This window comes from Diabrotica virgifera, chromosome 7 (genome assembly GCF_917563875.1).
Source record: "Diabrotica virgifera virgifera chromosome 7, PGI_DIABVI_V3a".
Taxonomy (NCBI): Eukaryota; Metazoa; Arthropoda; class Insecta; order Coleoptera; family Chrysomelidae; genus Diabrotica; species Diabrotica virgifera.
The window spans coordinates 228,529,780-228,556,722 of NC_065449.1; the positions used below are offsets into that span (position 1 = coordinate 228,529,780).

The 26,943-nt window shown below is 33.8% G+C and overlaps 1 protein-coding gene across 1 annotated transcript in view; it reads right to left on the minus strand.

Moving 5' to 3' along the window:
- LOC114344426 (dosage compensation regulator) overlaps nucleotides 1–26,943 on the minus strand; it is a 62,119-nt gene that overhangs the window by 7,563 nt on the left and 27,613 nt on the right. The window contains exons 5-11 of the mRNA XM_028295261.2: nucleotides 24,048–24,536; nucleotides 23,578–23,945; nucleotides 23,241–23,480; nucleotides 7,244–8,191; nucleotides 6,911–7,174; nucleotides 2,050–2,400; nucleotides 1,808–1,985 (exon numbers count right to left, since the gene is read on the minus strand). Coding sequence (XP_028151062.2) covers nucleotides 1,808–1,985; nucleotides 2,050–2,400; nucleotides 6,911–7,174; nucleotides 7,244–8,191; nucleotides 23,241–23,480; nucleotides 23,578–23,945; nucleotides 24,048–24,536 — 2,838 coding nt within the window. The remainder of the gene's footprint in view (nucleotides 1–1,807; nucleotides 1,986–2,049; nucleotides 2,401–6,910; nucleotides 7,175–7,243; nucleotides 8,192–23,240; nucleotides 23,481–23,577; nucleotides 23,946–24,047; nucleotides 24,537–26,943) is intronic.

Below are 26,943 nucleotides of genomic sequence, written 5' to 3' on the forward strand. Positions count from 1 at the left end.
ACTTTGTGATATGTCATTTAAGCCTTTTCCTTAATCTCAAAGATATTTGTACTAAAAAAATCATAAGTTTCACAGTTTTCCATCGATTTGAAAAAAAAAAGGAAAAATGTCATTTTTTGACAGTTAATTGTTTATAAATAAAAATGGCCGCCAGATCCTACGCAGGAAATAGTTAAATTTGTTCCTATAGTTATTACTTGTCAAAAAAACGCTTCAGTACCCTGGCTGCTCGAGTGTCACGAACAGGGTATATTTTTGTCTTATTACCCTGGCCTAATTGGATTTACAGGCAATGTGTATAACTGGTTATGTAGTTACCTAACTAGCAGAATACAACTTGTTAAAATTAAACACTTTCAATCTAGTGAAATTTCCGTAACATCTGGTGTTCCACAAGGAAGCCACTTAGAGCCTTTCCTTTTTAATATATTTATTAATGACATTAAATCTCAAATTAACTCTAAATTTCTGCTATTTGCTGCTGATTTAAAAATCTATAGAATTATTGAATCCGTCTTAGATTGTGAAAAACTTCAAAATGATATTAACAAAATTATGGCATGGTGCAATTGGAACCAAATGAGCATTAATGTTGGAAAATGGCACTTTATTAGTTTCTGTAGAAGAATTAACAACCTCTTTTAGCCAAGCCGCACACCAAAGAAACATGAAACGAAAAACATGTTTCATGAAACTAAAACACTGCTAAACAAATCTCAAAGTCCGTCTACCAATGAAACGAGTGTGATTCATGCTCATGACACATTTTTATTTTCGGAGAGTCTCATAAATGGCCGGACGTATATTTGTTTAGCAGTGGTTTATTTCCATGAAACGTAATTTACGTTTCATGTGCCTTATAATTACAAATTAGCTGAAGAACCACTGAAGGCTGTATCAACTGTAAGAGATCTAGGTGTTCAATTAGATTCCAAACTAAATTTTTGCGCTCATTTTGACTATGTGAATAACCAGGCATTTAAAATGTTAGGCTTTAATATTAGAACTTCTAGATGTTTGCATAACATTAATTCCATCAGACTGATTTACATTTCTCTAGTTAGATCTGTTCTTGAGTATTGCTCAGTTGTTTGGTCACCCACTCATGAAGTCCATATAGCCAAGCTTGAAAATGTCCAAAATAAATTCATTAGGTACTTAAGTTTTAAATTACACAAACCTTTAAGTGATCATTCCTACTCAGAAATTAGAAATACATTAAACCTTCCTAGGCTATCTTCCAGACAGATGTATGCTGATGTTTTGTTTCTTCATAAACTACTGAATTCAAAAACTAATTGCAATGATCTACTGTCTCTAACTGACTTTAATGTTCCCTCCTAGAGTTACTAGAACATCTCAAAATTTTGCAATTAAATTTCATCGCTGCAACTTTGGTAGGCATTCTCCGTTGAGCAGAATAATTCTGAATGGAAATAGAATAGACTTTGATTTGTTGCTGTGCGCTTCGGAAAATGTTTGTAGACAGTGTTTAAAAAAAATTGTGTAATCTTATGTGATTTATATTTGTTATTTACTTTATACTATTTTAATATTTGTTTTTTTTTTCTATATAGCTGCATCGCCAATTTCTGTCATACATATTTACTATATCTTTATATTTATTGTATCACTAGATAATAATTATAATATTTTGTGTATATATTAAATTGGGTGGTATCCCGTTAATAAATAAATAAGTAAAAATCTCCGGTAAAGCAGATTATTTTGAAAATTAGAGAATAATTTTTGCAAAAAAATGTTGTTTTACTAGTCTAGGACTTATTGGCTAACGTAAGGAACTTACCTCCACCACCACCTCGACTATTAAAGCCACCTCTGAAGAATTTGGGAGAAGGTCCACTGAACCCTCCGAGAGTGTGTCCTCTGGGAGGCCTATTTGATTGAAGCAGGCTACCTTTGGCTCTTTCTAGTTCAAAACTTCCTGCGTGCAATCTGCATATTTCTTTAATCGTTGACACAACCTTAAAATACAAAATGTACAATGTAAAACTGTCACCACCAAGTAAACCTTAGATTATTTTATACCTTAACGTCAGTTTCTCCCATTTCCAAGATTGCTTCTGGAGACTGAGAAGTTCTAATAACTAAACTTTCCAACGCAGGTCTTAGAGCCACTATCATGGAAGCTACCTCGGGATCCATGTCCAAATTGATCCAGTTGTCCAACCTAACCACGTTATCAACCCATTCTACTTTTCGGGAACCGAACAGCAGAAGATGAAGGGGTGTAACCATAGTCATCTGTTTGCAAGATACAGCTCTGGTTCTGATTTTTTCTCCAAATACAAAGAATGGGTATGGAAATCCTTGATCCTGGTTACTGCAGTTGACGGAAGTTTTGTGGATAAGTGCGGCTTTGCTTTCTGTTGTTAATACCTACAAATATTAAAGACAATATAGTTATTGGTAAATTACAGAATCCTTTCTTTCTTTTCATTCAAGTGTCGGATTGAAATCTAAAGAAATTCATAATTTTCAAGGGTAGAACTTTGCGTAATGGTGTAGAGTAGGGTGGAACGAAAAATTTAAAGTCATCATTTTTTATGGGGCTTGTGCGAAAAAGTTGTGTTTTGATGTATAATAAAACTGTACGAAATCTTTTTTGTATTGGACCCTATCTTCAGGTTCCATATTAAATTTAAATTTTTGGGAATAACAAAGAAAATTAAAATTTTAAAAATTTATTTTTTTGTCAGTTCTTTAAATCTAAATAACTGTTTTATGATACAATATCCATTTTATGATTGGTAGTCTGATTTTGTGTTAAAAACGGCATAATATTTCTAGACTGCAACCTTGAATGAATAAAGCCATCCCTTGATTGTGGTCTACAAACAGCAGCTTATGCTTCAGTTACTAACTTAACAGTTCTTTCCACGGATTGGGTATGACAGGGGCAGTTTAAGACCTCTACGTTGTTGTAATTCCCAGAATCAATCATATTCCTTATGTCTTCTTTGGAAATATGTTTTAGTAAAAGAGGGGCCGTAACATTGAATTCAGAAATAGATCAGAATTATGTCAACATAATCTGCAGCACTAACATTTAATGTTGGTATTTTGAATCTCCGGATCCTTTTTCTTTCTGACTTTCTCTAGCTTTCGGCACTCTGCGTAGTCCTAGCTCGCGTATGTGTTTTCGTTCATCTTTCATCATACCGAGTAATAAATTTTCGGGATGGGCAAAATAAGCATTCCTTTGGATAACGGCATCGACAATTTTTGTTTTATCAAATGGTAGAAATCGTGAATAATGGATCATTCACCATAAATGTTTTGAACCGTCAGAACAGCTAGACCGTCAGAACAGCTAGGATACAGTTTTATATAAAACCAAACTGGTGCATACACTTTTTGGATGAAACTTACTAACATAATTAATTGGGGGATGGGACATTCAGTTCCAATATACAATCGAAGCAACTGATTAGCAACCGTCAGCCACCTTGCGTGTGATATTTTCCCAGGTTTTTAACGCTCAAATCATTAGAACATTCTCCCGCAGCAACTGCTTGACTGATTTGGTACAAGTACTTCTGATCGGTACTATATATCGGTACTTGTTTCTAATAATATTGCTAGGTTGTTTTCTATTGCGACGAAATCTACGACAGCCTTCTCTTCAAAGCGTTCCAGAAGTTTCCCTATTGGCCCTGAAAAACCAAGTGGTCTACTGGTGCGTCCATCTAACTGTTGAATGAAATGACGTAGAGGTAGCTCATTGCAATGAAATAAGCATACTAACCATTGAAGTGAGGTGTCACAGTATTCTTCCAGTTTTCTTAGAACGCCTACTTGAGGGGTGGTGTTCACTACCGTACCATCGCATCGCATCCAACTGCGCCTAACTTCGATATATCAATATTATTTTTCAGGATAAATGTCTGTATGCTATTCGCGATGTTTGCAGCCGATCCTAATAAAGGAGACACGTGCCCTACATATCGAGAGCCTGCTTCTTCAATAATTGTTACGTGTTCTTCTGTAACTACTTTTCGATAAAACTTATTGCCTTTTTTTGTTGCAAGGCAGTCTTGTCTTTACGCCCATCAAAAAATATACTTCTGATTGACAGTCCATCCTTCTGCTTCTGGAGATAACGTTCATGAGATGCACGCTGTGCATCTCATGCACAGTGTGCATTATTTTCATTCTATCAATTACTTTTGATGTATCAGTCACAGTTATAACTTCCATATCTTTTAAGACCGCTGATACTATAATTGCAGCAGAACGATTGGAGACCCCAGTTCTGTCGCACGCTGAAGCTAAATCTCAATTAGCAATTGAGCAATACGCAAGCAAATCCGCATTTGTGACGTAGATGACCACTGGTCCCACAAGACCTTTGATCTTGAAGAAAAATTCGCTCATTTTGTGGTACTTTCTTGATTTTATCACAAGTACACACACACAGTTCCAGTCCTGTTGCACTTGCAAGCCGCGATATTCAATAACTTTTCACACTCCTTTCGAAACTGGCAAATCTTTTCTTTGTATGAATCAGATGTTTGCTGAGTTTTTGTGTATCGTTGAAGATTTTGATACTCTGTATAAATATTTTTAATCATATCTTGAATGCGCTTATGCGATAATGTTGGAATAGAAGCTTTTATCCATATTTGTTCTACTTTCTTTCGTTGCAAAGGCATTCGAGATGTCTGCGATAGATGGATCATTATTATTATTGGTCAACTTAAGTTCATTACGAATAAAGAGAAATCACTTTAGAATGTCACACTTAGTTGGAAAAACACGATCATTGAAATTTGTTCACAGCCATATTGATTTTTTCGACAAAAATATTTTTTTTGTTTTTTCATTTTTCAAATCCAATATGGAACGTCAAGATATTTTTTTATTTCAACATCACCTGACACAACTTTTAAACTATAGCCACAAGAATTTTTCTCCTCTTTTATTTTTTTGACCTCTTTCGTTCCACCCTAGTGTAGAGTATATTGAGTACACTAAAATCAAGAAAATCCTAAAAATATACTGGTCTGATAAAATAAAACACGCAGAACTATGGACAAGAACAAAACAAGAGAAAATAATAGTCAATATTAAAAGAAGGAAATGAAAATTGAGTAAACATATGTACACTTAGGAAAGACCAAAATAATATAAACAGAAAGGCACTCGAATACCAACCATATGGAAGAAGAAGAAGAAGACCGGTTAACAGCTGGAGAAGAACTGTAACAAGGGAGCATGAAAGAATTGGTCTGAGATGTAAAGATCAAACAGAGAGGAATTCAAAATGACTTCAAAATGTAGATGAAATTTCGAAGGAATAAAACAAAAGAGGATACGCTGATCCAGCCAAGCATCCATCTTTGTACCAGCCAATCAATGTAGAGTAGTAGTATTATGCCAACGTAGTGCACCAACTGCAAATAACGCCAGTAACGTGTGTCGATCATGTTACCAGGGGCAGAACCTCCCTATCTCTCTCTGTCTCTCCTCTGGATGTGTCCTTTTATCTCTCCTCTTCCCCCCTTCTTCTCACTCATCCTTCTCTCTCATTCCTTCTAACCCGCTCTCTCACTTCGCCCTTTCTCCAACCCCCTTTCAACAACTCTCTTTCTCACTCACTCTGATCCACTCTTTATCGCCCTCTCTCTCACACACACACTGTCTCACTATTCGTCAACTTCATTTATATATCGATTCCTTAATGTTGACACCACCCAATTGCTTCCTACTTTCTCTATCCTGCACCAATCTCATCCATTGTTTGCTCCTAGAAAGTAATTAAATATTTTTTAAGTGTGGCACGGTATAAGTTCTCCTTCGATACACTCTGGCAGTGAACGTTTTAATGCCAAAAGCAAGCAGAAACGGCCTCAGTTGATAAAAAAAGAAAGTGCTTTTACATCAGGATAACGCAACAACTGACTACTAACTGCTAACACGTAATTACAAATTTATTAATTTAAAATTAAGGCTAAAATATCTCATCTATTGTCTCAAAGTCACTTCAACTTTTAGGGTTTATCAAACGTTGTGCAAAAGACTTTCTAAATATCCCATCCATAAAAGTATTGTATTGTTCACTTGTGAGACCTCACCTAGATTACTGTTCATGTGTTTGGTCTCCACACTATAACACCCATATTCTAGCTATTGAGAGAGTTCAGCACAAGTTCTTAAGATTTGTTGCATTTAAACAAAATCAAGAGGATTGATGAAATTAACTATTCTAATATAGAAAAGTCACTCAACATAACCTCTCTCCAAATCCGACGCATGCATAAGGATCTCACAATGTTTTATAATATACTACACTCCAATAATTTTAGTCCTCAACTATTGGAGAAAATTAGCCTCCATGTTCCCAGTAGACAAACGAGGCTAAATCAACCTTTTTACATTAGACCGCATCGCACTAACTACGGACACAACTCCTTCATGTCCAGAACACCTAGATTTGCTAACCAATATTCGGAAGGTTTAGATTGTTACAGTTTTCCAAATAAATTTAAAGCTCAGCTTAAAAACTGTGCGTGATAACTTGATATCCTTGTGTTTTGTACATTTTTTGTTAATGTTTGTTATTTATTTAATGTTCCTAGTCTGTATGATTAAAATTTTTAAATTTACTTTAGGTTAGGTTATAAATCTCCTGTGATTAATGTTTATACTGTATTTTAATTGGGTGATTGCCCGTTGATAAATAAAATAAAATAAAATTTATTATTTGGATCCTGTGTTACCAGATTTGGTTCCCATTGATTATTATCTATTGCTAATTTCTAGGTGACCGCTGAGGGGACACTATATTGAAAAATAATGTTATTTTTAGCGAAAAACCTTGTTTTTTCTGTGTTGATCTATATACTTACTGTAGCAAATAATCATATATCATAATAAAGCAACTAACCTTTCTTTTGTCCTTGTGGAAACAAACGTTTGGATATAATCCGTAACACATAAGAGACATTACAACATCAAGTCTGGGATCTGGACCAACAGTTTCCATAGGAAATAGCGCCATAGTTTCTTCTGGAAAACCTACATTATTCAAGATTTGTTGTAGTTGATGTTTAGCTTCCCAAGTTACTCTCATAGTCGGCATACTGATGCCTTTGAAATCGCAAAACCTTAATTCTGCTTCTTCTCCACCTTGTCTGGCTTGATCCCACAGCTAAAAATAAATAAATATTAACATGTTAATATTAATATAATCCACCTAATCCTTATATATGACACTTACCTCAAATGCTGTTAACATCGCAACATGATCGGAGTGCCTGTCCCCAGATAAGGCTCTTTGATGATAGCTTAACCGTCTTTGGCCCATGTCTAGCGTGAATATTTCAGGGAATGTAGAAGAGTTTGCAGCCATCGTAGCCAATGGTCCTCCACACATAAATACACAACCCAAAACCATCATTTTCCCCAATCTCGGTTCAATGGGAAGCTTGGCGATGATTCTACCCAGAGGAGTCAACTCATCGTTTTGATCCAGACATTTCATTTCTCTTAATAGCACTTCCGCTTCGATGACGGCATCTAATGGTGGAGGTTCAATAGCCTTTGACAGGAAATGACCTATCGAGCCCAAACGTAACAGCTTTATGCTCAAAGCCAGCTCGTGTAAGGGAGTTCTAAACATCTCTGGTGTCATATGTTCGTCAAGTTTGTCGAATCTGGCCTTGGAACACAAATGGAAACAAATACCTGGCCTAACACGACCAGCTCGACCTTTTCTCTGTTCCAAGTTTGTCCTGGAAGCCCAAACCGTAGCATAACTAGTCATATTGTTGTGAGAAGTAAACATCTTCATTTTTGCTTTGCAACTGTCAATCACAAACACTACGTCGTTTATGGTGATGGAAGTTTCGGCGATATTTGTTGCAAGAATGACTTTTGTTACGTGGTCAGGAACAGGTTGAAAGACCCTTTTCTGATCTTCTCTAGGGATTTGGGAATGTAAGGGTAAAATACTGTACTGACTTCCTCCATAAACGGGGTGATTTTGAAGATGTTTCATCATAGCGAAGATTAAATTCCAGCCAGGAAGGAAAACTAATACAGCTCCAGGTATAGATTGTGTTTTGATGTAGTCTAAAAGAGCTTCCAGAAGCTCAAAACTCACTTCTTTTTCATTCAGTCTAGACATGACGTTTCTGGTCAGATCTGAATAATTTCCTCCTACAACCTGTAAATAAAAAAATTACGAAGACTGTTAGTTGTGTGTTATTTTATTTATACAATTTGGGAAAAGGATTATAGTTATCTCAGTAAATGGGTAGTGGTTAAATGAGTCATCAAATAAGGCTCAGTAAAAATAATGCATCATGTATAGATAAAACAAAAAAGTTCTCGTGCCTCATTCCCTCCATGTTCCAATCTTAAATGTTGAGGCTGTAATAGGACATGTTCTATTTCGTCAAATTCCTTAACGACGTTCTACACCTTCGTTGCGGGGTATGCCTGTCAGAGGAAAGGGGGGAAACTTATATGCAAGCGAAAGTTGGTAACAATGCATTTATAGCAGAATACTCAAATCATATGTTTCAGTATTGAATACTTTATAAAAATAAATTATAATAAATTACGGAATTAATTATAATAAATAAATTAAAAATAAATGGTACGGTAAACACTCCTCATTTTTTAATATGTTATTCCTTACAAAAAAACCTTTAATTTAAGCACAAATAATTAAAAATCGTAAATTTGGGTCAAAAGTTATTAACTTTTTAAGAATTCTCATAAGAGCCCATGTTAAAACTTAACTTTGACCCTTAATAGTAATTAAACGGCACGGTAAAACAATTTTTAAAAAATCAAGTCTTAGTTTTTTGAAGTAAACTATAACATACTAAAATTTCATGCAAATCCTTAATTCTTTGCCGAAGGTGTATAGTCCAGAAAGCCACTGCGCATCCGCTAGGAAAAATATTCTAATTCGGATTTTTTGCGCAATCTTACTCAAAAAGGACTCCTTTTAACAAATTTGCATGTTGCCAGGACCAAAAGATGGTCTAAAATTTTTTAAACGTTTTTTTTTTGTTTTTTTCCTAAAATTATTTTTTTTGCATGGGAAAAAGTTTTTTAAGGTTTTTTGGATCATTCCAAACAGAAAAGGTCTTTAGTGACTTTTCTCTAAAAATGATAGTTTTTGACATATAAGCGATTAAAAATTGAAAAATTGCGAAATCGGCCATTTTTAACCCTCAAAAACTATGTGAAAAACTGAAAATTTTAATGTTGCCAAGGTAGGTGGATATTCTTTAAACATCGATTGATGAAATTTCGAACAGTCTTTTGCAATACAATATTCAAAACTCCTTTGTTTATTAATTGCTACTCAAGCGTGCGCGACACTATTTTCCACCGACAATATAGTGCAAATGAAAGGAATAAATTCGTTATTTCGTAAACCGGCGACTTTAAGGAAAAATCCCGAAACAGGTCGATTTTTATTTTTAAGTTATGATATTCTGGCATATATGGTATACTAGTGACGTCATCCGTCTGGGCGTGAAGACGTAATCGATGATTTTTTTAAATGAGAATAGGGGTCGTGTGGTAGCTCATTTGAAAGGTTCTTCAATTCTCTATTCAGTAATGTAAACATTTAAATAATTATTTACACAGGGTGTCCTTCTACTTCTTTTTTTGTCAAATAATTTAATTTAATAAAAATTTTTTGAGCGCCCCGTGTAAATATTTATGTAAATGTTTTTATTACTAAATAGAGAATTGAAGAACCTTTCAAATGAGCTAGCACAGGACCCCTATTCTCGTTTAAAAAAATCATCGATTACGTCATCACGTCCAGATGGATGACGTCACTAGTATACCATATATGCCACAATATTATAACTTAAAAATAAAAATCGACCTGTTTCGGGATTTTTCCTTAAAGGCGCCGGTTTACGAAATAACGAATTTATTCCTTTCATTTGCACCATACTGTCGGTGGAAAATAGTGTCGCGCAAGCTTGATTAGCAATTAAAAAACAAATGAGTTTTGAATATTTTATTGCAAAAAACTCTTCGGGATTTCATCAATCGATGTTTAAAGAATATCTGCTTACCTTGGGAACATTCAAATTTTCAGTTTTTCACATAGTTTTTGAGAGTTAAAAATGGCCGGTTTCGCAATTTTTCAATTTTTAATCGCTTATATGTCAAAAACTATCATTTTTAGAGAAAAGTCACTAAAAACCTTTTCTGTTTGGAATGATCCAAAAAACCTAAAAAAACTTTTTTCCAGGCAAAAAAAAATAATTTTAGGAAAAAAACAAAAAAAAACGTTTTAAAAATTTTTGACCACCTTTTGGTCCTGGCAACATGCAAATTTGTTAAAAGGAGTTCTTTTTGAGTAAGATTGTGCAAAAATTCCGAATTAGAATATTTTTCCTAGCGGATGCGCAGTGGCTTTCTGGACTAGTAGAACGTCGTTAATTTTCTTTTTATTCACGCTAAAATGGATGTCAAATTGTGCTTTGTACACGTCAAATTTGACCTTGAAGAACTTGAATTCCTTCATGAATTTATTTTTGGCGTAAAGCGGGTATAAGGCTCACATGTAGTCCTTTGTTTTGAGTTCAATATGTTCCCTTAAAGTTAGATCAGAGAATACCTTATAGAAGGTACTGCCCTGTAATGTTTCAGCATAGGATTTTGTGCACCAACTGAGTAGGTGCATGTGGCCTGACAATGAATACAGTCAAACAGTATTTTCAAGGGACAAATAAACGTGACCATCTTTGGTTAGATCATCAACCTCATGTTGCTTCAATTTTAATTTTCAAGACATTTGAAATGTAATGAAATGGTTATTACATCTTTTCAAGTGGCTGGTTTCAGTTGCTTACTATAGTTGTTACATTTTATCATTCCCCATGCGTCACGATGCATTTTCAAACAAGTTTTGATTGATTCAACATTGATTCAAGATTGATCGACTCAACATTAAACAGCTTGAACATCGTACCCAGTATTACTTAGTATAGAGATAAATATAGAATGGTATAATAGTATATTAATAAATAGAAATTCGAAAATTTCCTGTATACAGTTGAATCCCTGAACCTGTGCGCCATCATTTAAACCATACGAAATAAGTTGATGATAAGTCGGAAACGCAACAGCAAGTGACTTGCTGTTGCGTTTAGTAAATTTCAATTTCAGACCTATCATGAACTTATTTTGTATGCTTTGAATGATGACGCACGGGTAAAGATTCAAGGACTCAACTTGTATATAGGGTCGCATGTAAGGGGTTGTACGCCACTGGCGAGAACTGCCGTTCTCTGGGATAAATTTAAAAAAAAAAACAAAAGGTAAACAGTAATCTCGAAAATAAACAAATAAATTTCCGTTAGTTGCAATCCGTGACTGCACGCGGAGTATTATCTTGGTTCAGTCAGAGAGAAGAGCATATGTATCTCCTGATGAGGGGCTACGAAGCCCCGAAACCGGTAGAGATGCTTGCTCTACTTTCTGATTGAACTAGAATATAATACGACTACAATTTCGGTTTGCAACAAAATTTAAAATGTTTACTCATTTTTAAATAAATTTCCATTCGACAGAACTACAGCTTAGCCACAATCATAAATATTACTTGTCACTTTTTCTTAAAGAATAAATATGTACCTACAAGAAGTAATTAAATTAAGAGAGGACAGTAGTTAGTCGTTCTAACAATAATTATCTTTGAAAAACCAAAAAAAAAATAAATTCAAATAAAGAGATATATCGCAAAGGTATTTTTACCGCACGCTAATAGCGGAATATGCTATTTTGACATGTACGCAAGCGCAGATTGAATGTTACGCTAATACCGGATAACGTGTCCCGCTATTTAGGTCGAAATGAGGGACGGTAATAACGTTAACGCTAATTTGACATTTGGGATGAAACATAAAAATAATTTGTAGAATACAAATTTTATAAACTAAAAATTGTGAATCATCTTGTTTCCTATGTTGAGAAACACTTTTGATCCTTTTTGTCTACAATAGACTACTTTTTGTGCTTAGGATAGCTATTCAGATATTTTATATTATTTTTATACTGATTATTTCTATTTATTGTTGGTTAAATCATTAAAATTAAAATGCATGTCAACCTGCTCAATATCCAAATTCATTGTTCAGTAAAAAAACATTTACAGTGTATTCCTCTACTAATTTCTACTAATTTAATTCCAAACGTCGGTTGTCATAAGGTTTGTTCCAACTCGATACAAAACCGTTCTGGAATCGTTACGCACATGCGCAATAACGAATAATTATGCGCAGTAACACATTTTTCGTTACTGCGCGGTTCACGAACCGTTCAAGAACGGTTTTGTATCGAGTTGGAACAAACCTATAATAACGTTAAGCTCCGCCCCAAAACATTTGCGATAACTCTATTGATGCCTGTGTTGAAATAGACCGTTAATCGTTATTTACGTCTTGACATGTTATTAGGGAGTTTTTGTTGCTACGTAACGTAACGCATCTCCGTATACGTAAAGCAAGTAACGTGTCGTAGAGGATGAATGTTAAAATAGGTATTTTTGTAACTGCCTTAACGTAACGTAAAGGCAAATCGTAAAGTCATTTTTAAATTTCGTCGACATTAAAAAAATAAAACAATGTTCACACAATATACAATTAATATACAAATGTAAAAAACATAAATGAATGATGAAATTGTATGGTTTTAATTGCTTCTATTTAAATATAAAAATATTATTTTTCCTTAGGTTAAAATTTTTTTATTTTTGTTTATACCTACTTTTTAGTTGTAAATTATTGTACCTACATCAGAATTCCAGTATAATGTAAATAATTTGGTAATATTTATTTGAAAATTTTACTGAAACTAGGTCATTTGTTTATCTAGTTATTAATTGTAGTGATCACTGTATTTCTTAAATTAATACAAGATTTGTTTGTTTTGCTCTATTAATAGACAACTTAAAAACAATAAAATTTATCTATTATGAAGTTCCAATTTCCAATTACAAACACAGAATAATTTTACTCAAATAGACTAATATAGACTATAAGTGCCGGCGCAAATTGAACCTAAGCGAACACAAGCTGGCACCGGAGAGGTGCGTAGTAGTCCTGTCGCCAGGGGGGGTACAACGGCCTCGTTAATTCAGATGGACTTACTCAAGTTTTTTTTATGTATTTTGACCCGTAGAACACGAATTTTTTGGGTAACAGTTGATCCGGATGTCGATAAGATTGTTATAGACCAAGAACTTGAGGAATCAAATAACAGCGATTTTTGGCAAAACAAAACAATATTTTGTATTTTTTGGGCCATTTTAAGTAAAAAATATTTCTACAAGTTTTTTCGTAGGATGCACAGTTTTCGAGATAAACGCGGTTGAACTTTAAAAAAATCGAAAAATTGCAATTTTTGAACCCGAATAACTTTTGATTAAAAAATAAAATAGCAAGTCTGCTTACCGCATTTGAAAGTTTAAGTCAAATTATATCGGTTTTGATTATTTGCATTGGTAAAAATTTATTTTTTTATTGTTTAACAAAGCTATAAACACGTAGGGTTTCCCGTGCTTTTACATGCGTTTTAACGCATGTAACGTAGAAATAGTCTTGATTGCACTAGTACCTATTCTACCTACTCGTTCGATTTTAAATGAGAAATCATAGAAACATCACTCACGCACTAGTTGTTTGTAGCTTTGTTTAGCAATAACACAATAAATTTTTAGCAATGCAAATAATCAAAACCGACATAATTTGACTTGAACTTTCAAAGGCGCTAAGCAGAATTGCTATTTTATTTTTTAATCAAAAGTTATTCGGGTTTAAAAATTGCAGTTTTTCGATTTTTTGAAAGTTCAACCGCGTTTATCTCGAAAACTGTGCATCCTACTAAAAAACTTGTAGAAATATTTTTTGCTTAAAATGACCCAAAAAATACAAAATATTGTTTTGTTTTGCCAAAAATCGCTGTTATTTGATTCCTCAAGTTCTTGGTCTATAACAATCTTATCGACATCCGGATCAACTGTTACCCAAAAAATTCGTGTTCTACGGGTCAAAATACATAAAAAAAATTTGGGTAAGTCCATCTGAATTAACGAGGCCGTTGTACCCCCCCTGGCGACAGGACTATAGAGAGTTCTGCGCATCCTATATCAGTAAATACAGTGCCAGGTCTATAGGCCTTGGGCCCGCATATACAATTATTATTTATGACCACACCGTTGAAACTTTTTGTACTTGTTATTTGGGTGGAGTCGGACAAATTTTGAGCTTGGCGCATTATGGTAGTGGGGCGTTTGTCTGTCAAGCGGTGACGAAGTTGTCAATTTTATGCAAGAAAAAAATTTATTACCACATTGGTCATTCTATTTTAATCAATGGATTTTATCATATAAACAACGAAAACAATTTTGTCGGACAAAAATATTGGGGCATATGACGCGTCGGACACGCTAAATATGTCAAATTTATGAAAATAATAAATTTATTACCACATGGCTAATTTTAACAGAATCTACCATAAAACATTTTTACAATAATGTGGTAACCTTGTCGGACAATTTTCACGGGGCATATGCGCAGTCGGACGCGCCGAAGATGTCAATTTCCTGAAATTTTTTTATTTACAACCATTTTTCCGACAACATTAGTAGGTTATAAGTAATTATATTCTTAATCAAAAAATCAAAGTGTCGGACAAAAATATTGGGGCAACTCGACAGTCGGACAAAAAATTTAATTTTTATTAGTAAAGTATACTTTCAAATGATGCTGGGTTCGTGTATCCCTTATCTTTACAACCATTTTTCCGACAAAAGTAGTAGGTTATAAGTAATTATATTCTTAAACAAAAAATATAATTGTCTGACAAAAATGTTGGGGCAAACGAACAGAAAACTTAATTCTTTTAGGCTATCGACGAGGAGGTATTATCAAAAAAAAATTTTAAAACAGTGTTTCTCGGTTACTTTTGAATCGATTTAGCTGAAAATTGGTACACACATTAAGTAAAGCATTTAAAAGGGTATGACGTAGATCGGAACCCAAAATTTTCTTAAAAAATTTTCCGACAAGAGGGAAAATTTTAGAAAAATTGTGATCTGATAATTTGTGTACATACTCCTTGAACAACGACAAACATCGTTCTGTATTTTTTCTCGAATTAAAAAAAAAATTTTCAGCACATGTATCAGGTTATAAGTAGTTATATTCCAAATCAAAAAATCTAAGTGCCCGACATAAATAGTGGGGCACATCCAAAGTCGGACAAAAAATTTAATTTTTATTAATAAACTATACTTTTAAACAATTCTGGGTTCGTGCATCCCTTATCTTTACAACCATTTTTCCGACAAAAGTAGTAGGATAAAAGTAATCATACTCTTAAACAAAAAATGTAATTGTCTGACAAAAATGTTGGGGCAAACGAACAGGAAACTTAATTCTTTTAGGCTATGGACGAGGAGGTATTATCCAAAAATATTTTAAAACAGTTTTTCTCGGTTATTTTTGAATCGATTTAGCTGAATATTGGTACACACACTAAGTAAAACATTTAAAAGGGTATGACGTAGAGCTGTACCCAAAATTTTCCCAAAAAAATTTCGGACAAGAGGGAAAATTTTAGAAAAATTGTGATCTGATATTTGCGTACATACTCCTTGAACAACGACAAACATGGTTCTGTAGTTTTTTTTTTCCAATTAAAAAAAATTTCCGACACAAGTATCAGGTTATAAGTAGTTATAGTCTAAATCAAAAAATCTAAGTGTCCGACAAAAATATTGGGTCAAATCCAAAGTCGGACAAAAAATTTAATTTTTATTAATAAACTGTCTTTTAAATAATACTGGGTTCGTGCAACCCTTACCTTTAAAACCATTTTTCCGACAACATTAGTAGGTTATAAGTAATTATATTCTTAATCAAAAAATCAAAGTGTCGGACAAAAATATTGGGGCAACTCGACAGTCGGACAAAAAATTTAATTTTTATTAGTAAAGTATACTTTCAAATTATGCTGGGTTCGTGCATCCCTTATCTTTACAACCATTTTTCCGACAAAAGTAGTAGGATAAAAGTAATCATACTCTTAAACAAAAAATGTAATTGTCTGACAAAAATGTTGGGGCAAACGAACAGGAAACTTAATTCTTTTAGGCTATGGACGAGGAGGTATTATCCAAAAATATTTTAAAACAGTTTTTCTCGGTTATTTTTGAATCGATTTAGCTGAATATTGGTAAACACACTAAGTAAAACATTTAAAAGGGTATGACGTAGAGCTGTACCCAAAATTTTCCCAAAAAAATTTCGGACAAGAGGGAAAATTTTAGAAAAATTGTGATCTGATATTTGCGTACATACTCCTTGAACAACGACAAACATGGTTCTGTAGTTTTTTTTTTCCAATTAAAAAAAATTTCCGACACAAGTATCAGGTTATAAGTAGTTATATTCTAAATCAAAAAATCTAAGTGTCCGACAAAAATATTGGGTCAAATCCAAAGTCGGACAAAAAATTTAATTTTTATTAATAAACTGTCTTTTAAATAATACTGGGTTCGTGCAACCCTTACCTTTAAAACCATTTTTCCGACAACATTAGTAGGTTATAAGTAATTATATTCTTAATCAAAAAATCAAAGTGTCGGACAAAAATATTGGGGCAACTCGACAGTCAGACAAAAAATTTAATTTTTATTAGTAAAGTATACTTTCAAATTATGCTGGGTTCGTGCATCCCTTATCTTTACAACCATTTTTCCGACAAAAGTAGTAGGTTACAAGTAATTTTATTCTTAAACAGAAAATGTAATTGTCTGACAAAAATGTTGGGGCAAACGAACAGAAAACTTAATTCTTTTAGGCTATCGACGAGGAGGTATTATCAAAAAAAAATTTTAAAACAGTTTTTCTCGGTTATTTTTGAATCGATTTAGCTGAATATTGGTACACACACTAAGTAAAACATTTAAAAGGGTATGACGTAGAGCTGTACCCAAAATTTTCCCAAAAAAATTTCGGACAAGAGGGAAAATTTAAAAAAAATTGTGATCTGATATTTGCGTACATACTCCTTGAACAACGACAAACATCGTTCTGTAGTTTTTTTCCAATTAAAAAAAATTTCCGACACAAGTATCAGGTTATAAGTAGTTATATTCTAAATAAAAAAATCTAAGTGTCCGACAAAAATATTGGGTCAAATCCAAAGTCGGATAAAAAATTTAATTTTTATTAATAAACTGTCTTTTAAAAAATACTGGGTTCGTGCAACCCTTACCTTTAAAACCATTTTTCCGACAACATTACTAGGTTATAAGTAATTATATTCTTAATAAAAAAATCAAAGTGTCGGACAAAAATATTGGGGCAACTCGACAGTCGGACAAAAAATTTAATTTTTATTAGTAAAGTATACTTTCAAATAATTCTGGGTTCGTGCATCCCTTATCTTTACAACCATTTTTCCGACAAAAGTAGTAGGTTACAAGTAATTATATTCTTAAACAAAAAATGTAATTGTCTGACAAAAATGTTGGGGCAAACGAACAGAAAACTTAATTTTTTTAGGCTATCGACGAGGAGGTATTATCCAAAAATATTTTAAAACAGTTTTTCTCGGTTATTTTTGAATCGATTTAGCTGAAAATTAATACACACACTAAGTAAAACATTTAAAAGGGTATGACGTAGAGCTGTACCCAAAATTTTCCCAAAAAAATTTCGGACAAGAGGGAAAATTTTAGAAAAATTTTGATGTGATATTTGCGTACATACTCCTTGAACAACGACAAATATCGTTCTGTAGTTTTTTTTTTCTCGAAGTAAAAAAAAATTTCCGACACAAGTATCAGGTTATAAGTAGTTATATTCCAAATCAAAAAATCTAAGTGTCCGACAAAAATATTGGGTCAAATCCAAAGTCGGATAAAAAATTTAATTTTTATTAATAAACTGTCTTTTAAAAAATACTGGGTTCGTGCAACCCTTACCTTTAAAACCATTTTTCCGACAACATTACTAGGTTATAAGTAATTATATTCTTAATAAAAAAATCAAAGTGTCGGACAAAAATATTGGGGCAACTCGACAGTCGGACAAAAAATTTAATTTTTATTAGTAAAGTATACTTTCAAATAATTCTGGGTTCGTGCATCCCTTATCTTTACAACCATTTTTCCGACAAAAGTAGTAGGTTACAAGTAATTATATTCTTAAACAAAAAATGTAATTGTCTGACAAAAATGTTGGGGCAAACGAACAGGAAACTTAATTCTTTTAGGCTATGGACGAGGAGGTATTATCCAAAAATATTTTAAAACAGTTTTTCTCGGTTATTTTTGAATCGATTTAGCTGAAAATTAATACACACACTAAGTAAAACATTTAAAAGGGTATGACGTAGAGCTGTACCCAAAATTTTCCCAAAAAAATTTCGGACAAGAGGGAAAATTTTAGAAAAATTTTGATGTGATATTTGCGTACATACTCCTTGAACAACGACAAATATCGTTCTGTAGTTTTTTTTTTCTCGAAGTAAAAAAAAATTTCCGACACAAGTATCAGGTTATAAGTAGTTATATTCCAAATCAAAAAATCTAAGTGTCCGACAAAAATATTGGGGCAAATCCAAAGTCGGACAAAAAATTTAATTTTTATTGATAAACTATACTTTTAAATTATGCTGGATTCGTGTATCCCTTATCTTTACAACCATTTTTCCGACAAAGGTAGTAAGTTACAAGTAATTATATTCTTAAACAAAAAATGTAATTGTTTGACAAAAATCTTGGGGCAAACGAACAGAAAACTTAATTCTTTTAGGCTATCGACGAGAAAGTAATATCAAAAAATTTTAAAAGAGTTTTCTCGGTTATTTTTGAATCGATTTAGCTCAAAATTGGTACACACGCTAAGTAAAACATTTAAAAGGGTATGACGTAGAGCTGTACCCAAAATTTTCTTAAAAATTTTTCCGACAGGAGGGAGAATTTTAGAAAAATTGTGATCTGATATTTGCTTACATACTCCTTGAACAACGACAAACATCGTTCTGTAGTTTTTTTTTCCAATTAAAAAAAATTTCCGACACAAGTATCAGGTTATAAGTAGTTATATTCTAAATCAAAAAATCTAATATTTATATTCACCATTTAATGAATTTAATATTCACCATTGGCGCGCATACGGGTAATATGAGCCGAAAAATACGTAATTTAATATGAAGTCAAAAATGTGTAAAAATTATTTTTTTTTTAAATTGTACCAAAACGCCCCATTATTTTTGTCCGACAAGTGATCCAATATACATTACACATGTAAAAAAACAGTACAAAATAAAAATAACATCTGTGGTAATAAATAAAAAATTTTCAGGAAATTGACATCTTCGGCGCGTCCGACTGCGCATATGCCCCGTGAAAATTGTCCGACAAGGTTACCACATTATTGAAAAAAGGTTTTATGGTAGATACCGTTAAAATTATCCATGTGGTAATAAATTTATTATTTTTATAAATTTTAAGTTATTTTTTGGGTGTAACTACAATGATATTATGCTAAAAATGATGGTGTATCGCATATTTAAAATGCGTTTATCTCGAAAACGGTTGAGTTTAGGAAGATGAAAGAAGTATACCTTTTTTAAGTAAAACTAATAGGAAAATAAAAATTTTAATGTCAAAATGATACAGAGTGAGGGATAAAAAAAATTGAACGTAATAAATGAGTGCTGAAAGGCATATGTGGCGCCCTCTGGGTAATGCATAATTTTTGGTAAGAAATTTAGATTTCTCGACTCAAGAAACCCCCAGATATAAAATTTCATGTTGTTATCTCATACCTATCAGGAAATATTCAATAATAAATAAAAAAAAAGTTTAACTTTGACACCCTGTATCTCGGCTATTATAAACTTTGTACTAAGGTAAGTTAGCTTAAATCGGCCTATTTTAACCTCAGGAACCTGAGGTTAAGCTATGGCCCATTCTTTACCAAACACCCTGTATGCATAAAAATTACTTTTTCTTTTAATTGTACCAAAACGCCCCATTATTTTTGTCCGACAAGTGATCCAATATGCATTACACATGTAAAAGAACAGTACAAAATAAAAATGACATCTGTGGTAATAAATAAAAAATTTTCAGGAAATTGACATCTTCGGCGCGTCCGACTGCGCATATGCCCCGTGAAAATTGTCCGACAAGGTTACCACATTATTGTAAAAAGGTTTTATGATAGATACCGTTAAAATTATCGATGTGGTAATAAATTTATTATTTTCATAAATTTGACATATTTAGCGTGTCCGACGCGTCATATGCCCCAATATTTTTGTCCGACAAAATTGTTTTCGTTGTTTATATGATAAAATCCATTGATTAAAATAGAATGACCAATGTGGTAATAAATTTTTTTCTTGCATAAAATTGACAACTTCGTCACCGCTTGACAGAAAAACGCCCCACTACCATAATGCGCCAAGCTCAAAATTTGTCCGACTCCACAAAAATAACAAGTACAAAAAGTTTCAACGGTGTGGTCATAAATAATAATTGTATATGCGGGCCCAAGGCCTACTACACATGCGAACGTTTGTCATCGAAACACAGTTTTCTGGTGTCGTGGGACGCGTGACTCAATTCTTTTGATGTGGTTTTGGTTTAGAGATGGACGTAGAGAAGCTAATAGAACTCGTTCGGAATTATCCCTGTGTATATGATACCAGTAATAAGGATTACATGAGGAATATTAGTACAATATAATCAAAACCCAACACCGCTTTGTCATTAAAATTCTAATAACTTTATTAGGTACCTACTCGTAGACAAAATAAACGGCGATAACAGATATGCCTTTACAAGAATACATTATTAGAAAAAAAAAAGGTTACTTAAAACGAATAGGCCCGGATTCCGCGTAACAAAAAAAGTTGATTAATAGCAAGCTGAAAATATGTTAATAGCGTAACGATGTCTAGTCGGACAAACTTTAAAGTATGGGAACACTGGAACAGGGGTAGTTTTAATTGTGGAACAGGTTAAAGATTTGGAACGTCAGACTACAAAAACTTCCCATGTATTTTATCGGACAGAACTTCCAATTGATTTCTTACCCTTTCATTAAACTTTCATGCTAAAATTAGACTGCTATTTATCACCTGTCATAATTCCTGTCATTTGATATGTTCTCTTGTCGGATTTATTAAAATGCCCAGTTGGTGATAAATACCAGTCTGATTTTTGCATGAGAGTTTAATGAAAGGGTAACAAATCAACTGGAAGTTCTGTTCGACAAAATACATGGGACGTTTTCGTAGTATGACGTTCCAAATTTTTAACCTGTTCCACAATTAAAACTTCCCCTGTTTCAGTTTCAGTGTTCCCGTACATCAAAGTTTGTCTGACGAGACACCGTTAAGCTATTAACACATTTTCAGCTTACTATTAATCAACTTTTTGTTGGTACGCGGGATCCAGGCCTAGAAATACAATGTCACAAATGATGGCGTAATCCCTTTTCTATAGGTATAAAAATTTTGTAAATATCATTCATTTCTTAAATCTACACATTATCATTAAAAATGATTCATTGTTAAAAACCGTTATGCATATCTGTGAATATCGCATTACCCTTAAATAAAATGTGTCATCATACCGGGCTTGTTCATGCTTAAAAACAAAATATGTAGACGAGATATAAATATATGTAATAGGTAAGCAGTTTTTGCAACGAGAATCCAATCACAATCAGTGTTGTTTATAATAATAGTATCGGCATCGGCTGATAAAATAATTAGTTTTTAGCAAAGTTCGCACCTTTCTGGACACTGAGGTACATAAAAGCAAATTTGTTAATTGTTGAGAAAACGTAGGCATTTAAAGTTTTAAAAGGTACTTAAAGCCAAAAATGAGACGCAAATTACAAGAGGAAGTAGAAATCTATTGTCGACAGTCCTAGTTATTAGGATTTTAGGATTAGAATTATTCTTAAACAACACCTCAAAGCCGCGTGCCTGAAAGGGAAGGAAATTAGCAAATATCTCATTGTATTGTTTCTCAAAAAATTAGAAAATAATTATTTCATTGTTCCCCGAAAAATTCCATAATTTTACCATTGCATACTAATGTTGTGTCACGCACAACTGACAATCTGACATTCTTTGATATACACAGGTACACTTGATCTAGCGAAATGGAGAATAGTTATAATTCTTTGTTTTTTTGTTCCTTTAGAGAAATACGAATATTAGGAATATCGTAGTGTTGATTAAATAAATTTTTGTGAAAAATTTGCAATTACGTCAGTGTTTCTCCAAAGGTGCGAGTTATTACAGTAAACTGGTTTTGACTATAGAAAAATGCAAATATGTAATGCGTTGTTATCATGCCGCACTTTATCAAAGGCCTTGTTATAATCTATGAAACACATCAGATACAGATACATCAGTATTTTGTAATCAGTATCTACCACTGAGACCCGGTATCAAAAGTAACCGTTACACGTCCGCACTGATTTTGCCCGTCCCTCTATTCGTTGCAGTGACAGCCAACGGTTGGGTTTTGTTGTGAACAATATGCGGTGCGCTAGAAAAATAACTACACAGGTCACCCGTCCCGCCGGTGCCAGGTTGTGTTCGCTTAGGTTCAATTTGCGCCGGCACTAAACCAATAACCAATATAACCTTAAAATGTTTATAAACGGGTCGTACGCTGATGAAATGTTCATTTGGTAGGTAATCGGGCAAGATCCTCGTGTGCATTCGGTGACTTTCGTCTCGATAGGGATGCGTTCTCACGTACGTATCAGAGCGTTACTTTAGGTAATACGTATCGAGATACGGGAGTTCAACCATTAATGCGCAAGCGTACATGTCAAAAAGATGCGTTACGTTTACGTATTTGTGTGCACAAAAACTCCCTATTAACGTTAGCCTTTGCGATATCTCTCTATTAACCAACACATGCGCTAATGGCACTGTCACTTAAAATCATAAATGTCAAAATTAATACATATAATACATAAATTAATAACAAAGTAAAACGAAAAGTTATATCAACGACATGCCATGTTGTCTATCATTGTTTAACTTATTGTGGTTTCTATGGACAAGCGACTTATTTGGCGGTACTAGTTTCTGTGAGTAAAAAAGAGACCTAGTATAAAAAGTATTTCGTGAATAATTTCATGCATGGGAAGAGTTAAAGTGGAAGTACTATATCTTACCTTGTTTAAATTTTCGTCAGGTTCTTCAACGCCTGTACTTTCTTCTTCGTCATCATCTTTACCACCTTTATTTTTTCTTTTTCTGGTATCAGTGGGTGGCACGAACTTCGTGAGTTCAATAGCATCTTCCAAGAAATACTGTTTAACAGGAAAAGCTCTTCCTGGAATTTCGATAACGGGGCAGTTGTTGAAATATTTAGAGAATAAAGTTGTATCGATGGTAGCAGACATAAGAATTACCTGAAATAAGACAATGATAAAAAATACAAAAAAACATACAGTGCTACATTTGGTTAGCACTGTATAATAAGATATGACTTCTGAACTTGGAACTTACTCTCAAATCGGGATATGTGTGGATCATATCTCTCAAAACAACCATAATAAAGTCACTATTGACATCTCGTTCGTGAATCTCATCTACAATAACGTGGCTGACTCCTCTAAGACCATTTTCCAACTTTTTCAACAACACTCCTACTGTACAGAACATTACTGATCCGTACGGTTTAGGTAAAGCTGATTCAAAACGCACTGAGTAACCGATAGACTGACCGAGCTCTTCACATCGTTCGGCAGCCACTCTTTCTGATACCGAAACGGCTGATATACGTCTGGGTTGTGTGACGCAGATGTTGGCCCAGGCTCCTTGCCCAGACATTACATAATCTTCCAAAATAAACTGGCATACCTGAGTTGTTTTACCTGAAAGATCAAAATGTTTGATAAAATAATGAATTACCGCCTTTAAATACAAACAAAAAGTATTTGTATATTTTAATGCTTCGAAATGAAAAACCTACTTACCGCAACCAGTATTTCCCCTTATGATAATAACAGGATGTTCGTTGATAGCTTCCATAATCTCTGATTTCTTCGTATATACCGGCAAAATCATTCTGTCTTGCATACTAGTGATCAGCGAAGAATCATTCGCTGTTCTGTGTTTCCAATCAGTAAGCATCTGTTCACTTAAATCATCCAACGTAGCACTAGCTAAATACCCTTCGTCTATATTACAACCTGTCCAGCAGTTCCAGTTTGGTTGAGGTGGCGACCACGGAACCACACCAGCCGCTGTGGGTTTTGCGGGATGAAAGTCGTCTAAAACGTGGCTGCTTAGTAGAGACACGGGTACAGGTTCGCCTTTATCGTCCACTTGATTAGAGGTGACTGGAGTGGGAGTCACGTTTAATGACCTCAAACAGTCAGAAATTTGATCCTTCAATTTAGGACTTAGTCTTACTTGGAAAGGAGGCATTTCTGTTGCTGACTTCTTTTCTTTTTTTAATGTTCCTATAAAAATCATTATATTAGTACCCAATAGTGAGGCAAATACACACACCGTCAAAATTAAAGGGACACCCTTCATATTATAAGAGTTTTGGCAGTGTGAGAGTTTTCTCGTGCGATAGTTTTGACGCACTTGTCCTTTTCACACAATAAGAATTTAGTCACACGAAGATATTTTGCTGTGTTGTTTGGTATATTATTTTTATTTCCTTTGTGGCCGAGATAGGTACATGATACGATGTCTGATATGTATTATGACGATATATCATTACAAATGGGTATTTTTTGTCCATACTTTTGTCCTAAGGTACTGTGATGCATATTTAATTCATTTGAAATTTCTATTTTGTCAGTTATTATTTCTTATGATTTTAATTAAAAGTCTTAATTTGTTTTTATAATCGTTGTTATACTAAGTTATTTGTGGGATCTTGGATTAGCTCATCTAATTAGCTCATACAATATACACTGCGCGTCACGAAAAAGAGGCCACCTAGAATTTTGTAAGAATTTTTCAATAACTTTAAGTTTATACAATTTATTCTATTGTAACTAAATTCCCACAATGCTGAAACACTTTTAGCGTCTTTTAGGTACCGACAAACGGTGCCGACAGGCCAATTAACGGTAATAAGTTTGCAAAATTAATATCAGTTTTACGACTTCGGAAAATGCACGTGTTGTTTGTACCTTATTTTTCTTGAAATATGGCTATTCTGTTTTTCAAAAACCTTTCACTAGAGTACAGTTGTTCTAAGAGTAAACTTGTACAATTTTTAAATTTAAAACTATGGCTGAGAAAGGACATCGCACACATCTTATGGAAAATATAATGTCACTCAAATTCAATAAAATTTATACGAATAGATTCGTTTTAAATTAACGGTCAATTCTTATCATTGCGCCAACTCTTAATTATGATTAATTACGGCGCAAACTGCAATTAAAGTTTATCGAAATAACATTTTTGGAGTTCATAAACGTGTCAGTTATAATCACTATTGCTCTGGGTGCTATTCAAAACAGCTTAAACCCCGCTGGGCCTAAGCGGATTAGTGAAACTATTATAATAAGATGCTTAATAGCCCGAGAAGATTTATGAAGTTACCGATAATCTGGGTATTTTAAAATATTTTCTCTCTCTCTAACTTATGTACCTACCCATTTGATTTCAGATTGATTTATATCAATTTCTGCTCTTATTATTGAAAATTAAGAGTTGGCGCAATGATAAGAACTGACCGTTAATTTGAAACGAATCTATTCATATAAATTTTATTGAATTTGAGTGACATTATATTTTCCATAAGATGTGTGCGATGTCCTTTGCTAGAGCTGTTCAAATTGTTACTTTGATTGGTAATGGAATAAGCCAAAGAGAAGTGGCCAGACAGCATGGAGTTAGTCGTTGTATGGTCCAAAAAACTTACCAACTATTCGTAGAGACTGGATCTCACGAACGACGACCAGGATCAGGCCCGAGAAGAATCACGACGGCCAGAGAAGACCGTTCTTTACAACGCACTTCTTTGCAAAATCGGTTCTTTACGGCTAGAGCAATCCAAAACCATTTTCAGAATGCTCACGGGTGGACATTAAGCACTTCTACCGTGAGAAGAAGGTTGAGGGAATTTGGTCTAAGGGCTCGGCTGTCCAGCAATAGGACCTTTGTTAACAGCAGCACATCGACAACGCCGACTACAGTTTGCTAGAGACCACAAGCATTTGACGATAGAAGATTGGAAAAATGTTTTGTTTAGTGATGAGTCCAGGATGGTTCTTTATGGCTCAGATGGTCGTATCAAAATATACAGAAGACGTGGGGAACGATATGCTGCTTGTGTTCGACGAGTACGTGTTGCTTTTTAAGGAGGTTCGGTAATGTTTTGAGCAGGCATTTCATTCGATCTCGTATTTATTGATAGAGGAGTGTTGAATGCTCACCGATACATTACCGAAATTCTAGACGAGCATGTAATGCCTTTTGCTGGGTTTGTCGGCGAAAACTTTATTTTTATGCAAGACAACGCGCGGCCACACGTAGCCAGGATGGTATCGCAATACCTGGAAACTGTCGGTGTGCCAAAAATGAACTGGCCGGCTCAAAGTCCAGATTTGAACCCGATTGAACATAACTCAAACGAAGGGTAAGAAACAGAATAACTGCTCCAATAAATCGTGAGCAGCTTCGGTTGGCGCTCATGGAAGAATGGGAAGCTTTTCCTCAAAACGACATCCAGAATTTGATTAATTCAATGCCAAATCGAATGAGGAGTGTAATTCACAATAGAGGTGGTAATACACAGTATTAACAATCACGACTTAATTGTAATTTTTTTTTTAAAATATAGAAAAAAATATACAATGTTAATTTTTTTTTATTTTTCAATAAAATCATTCTTTTGGAAAA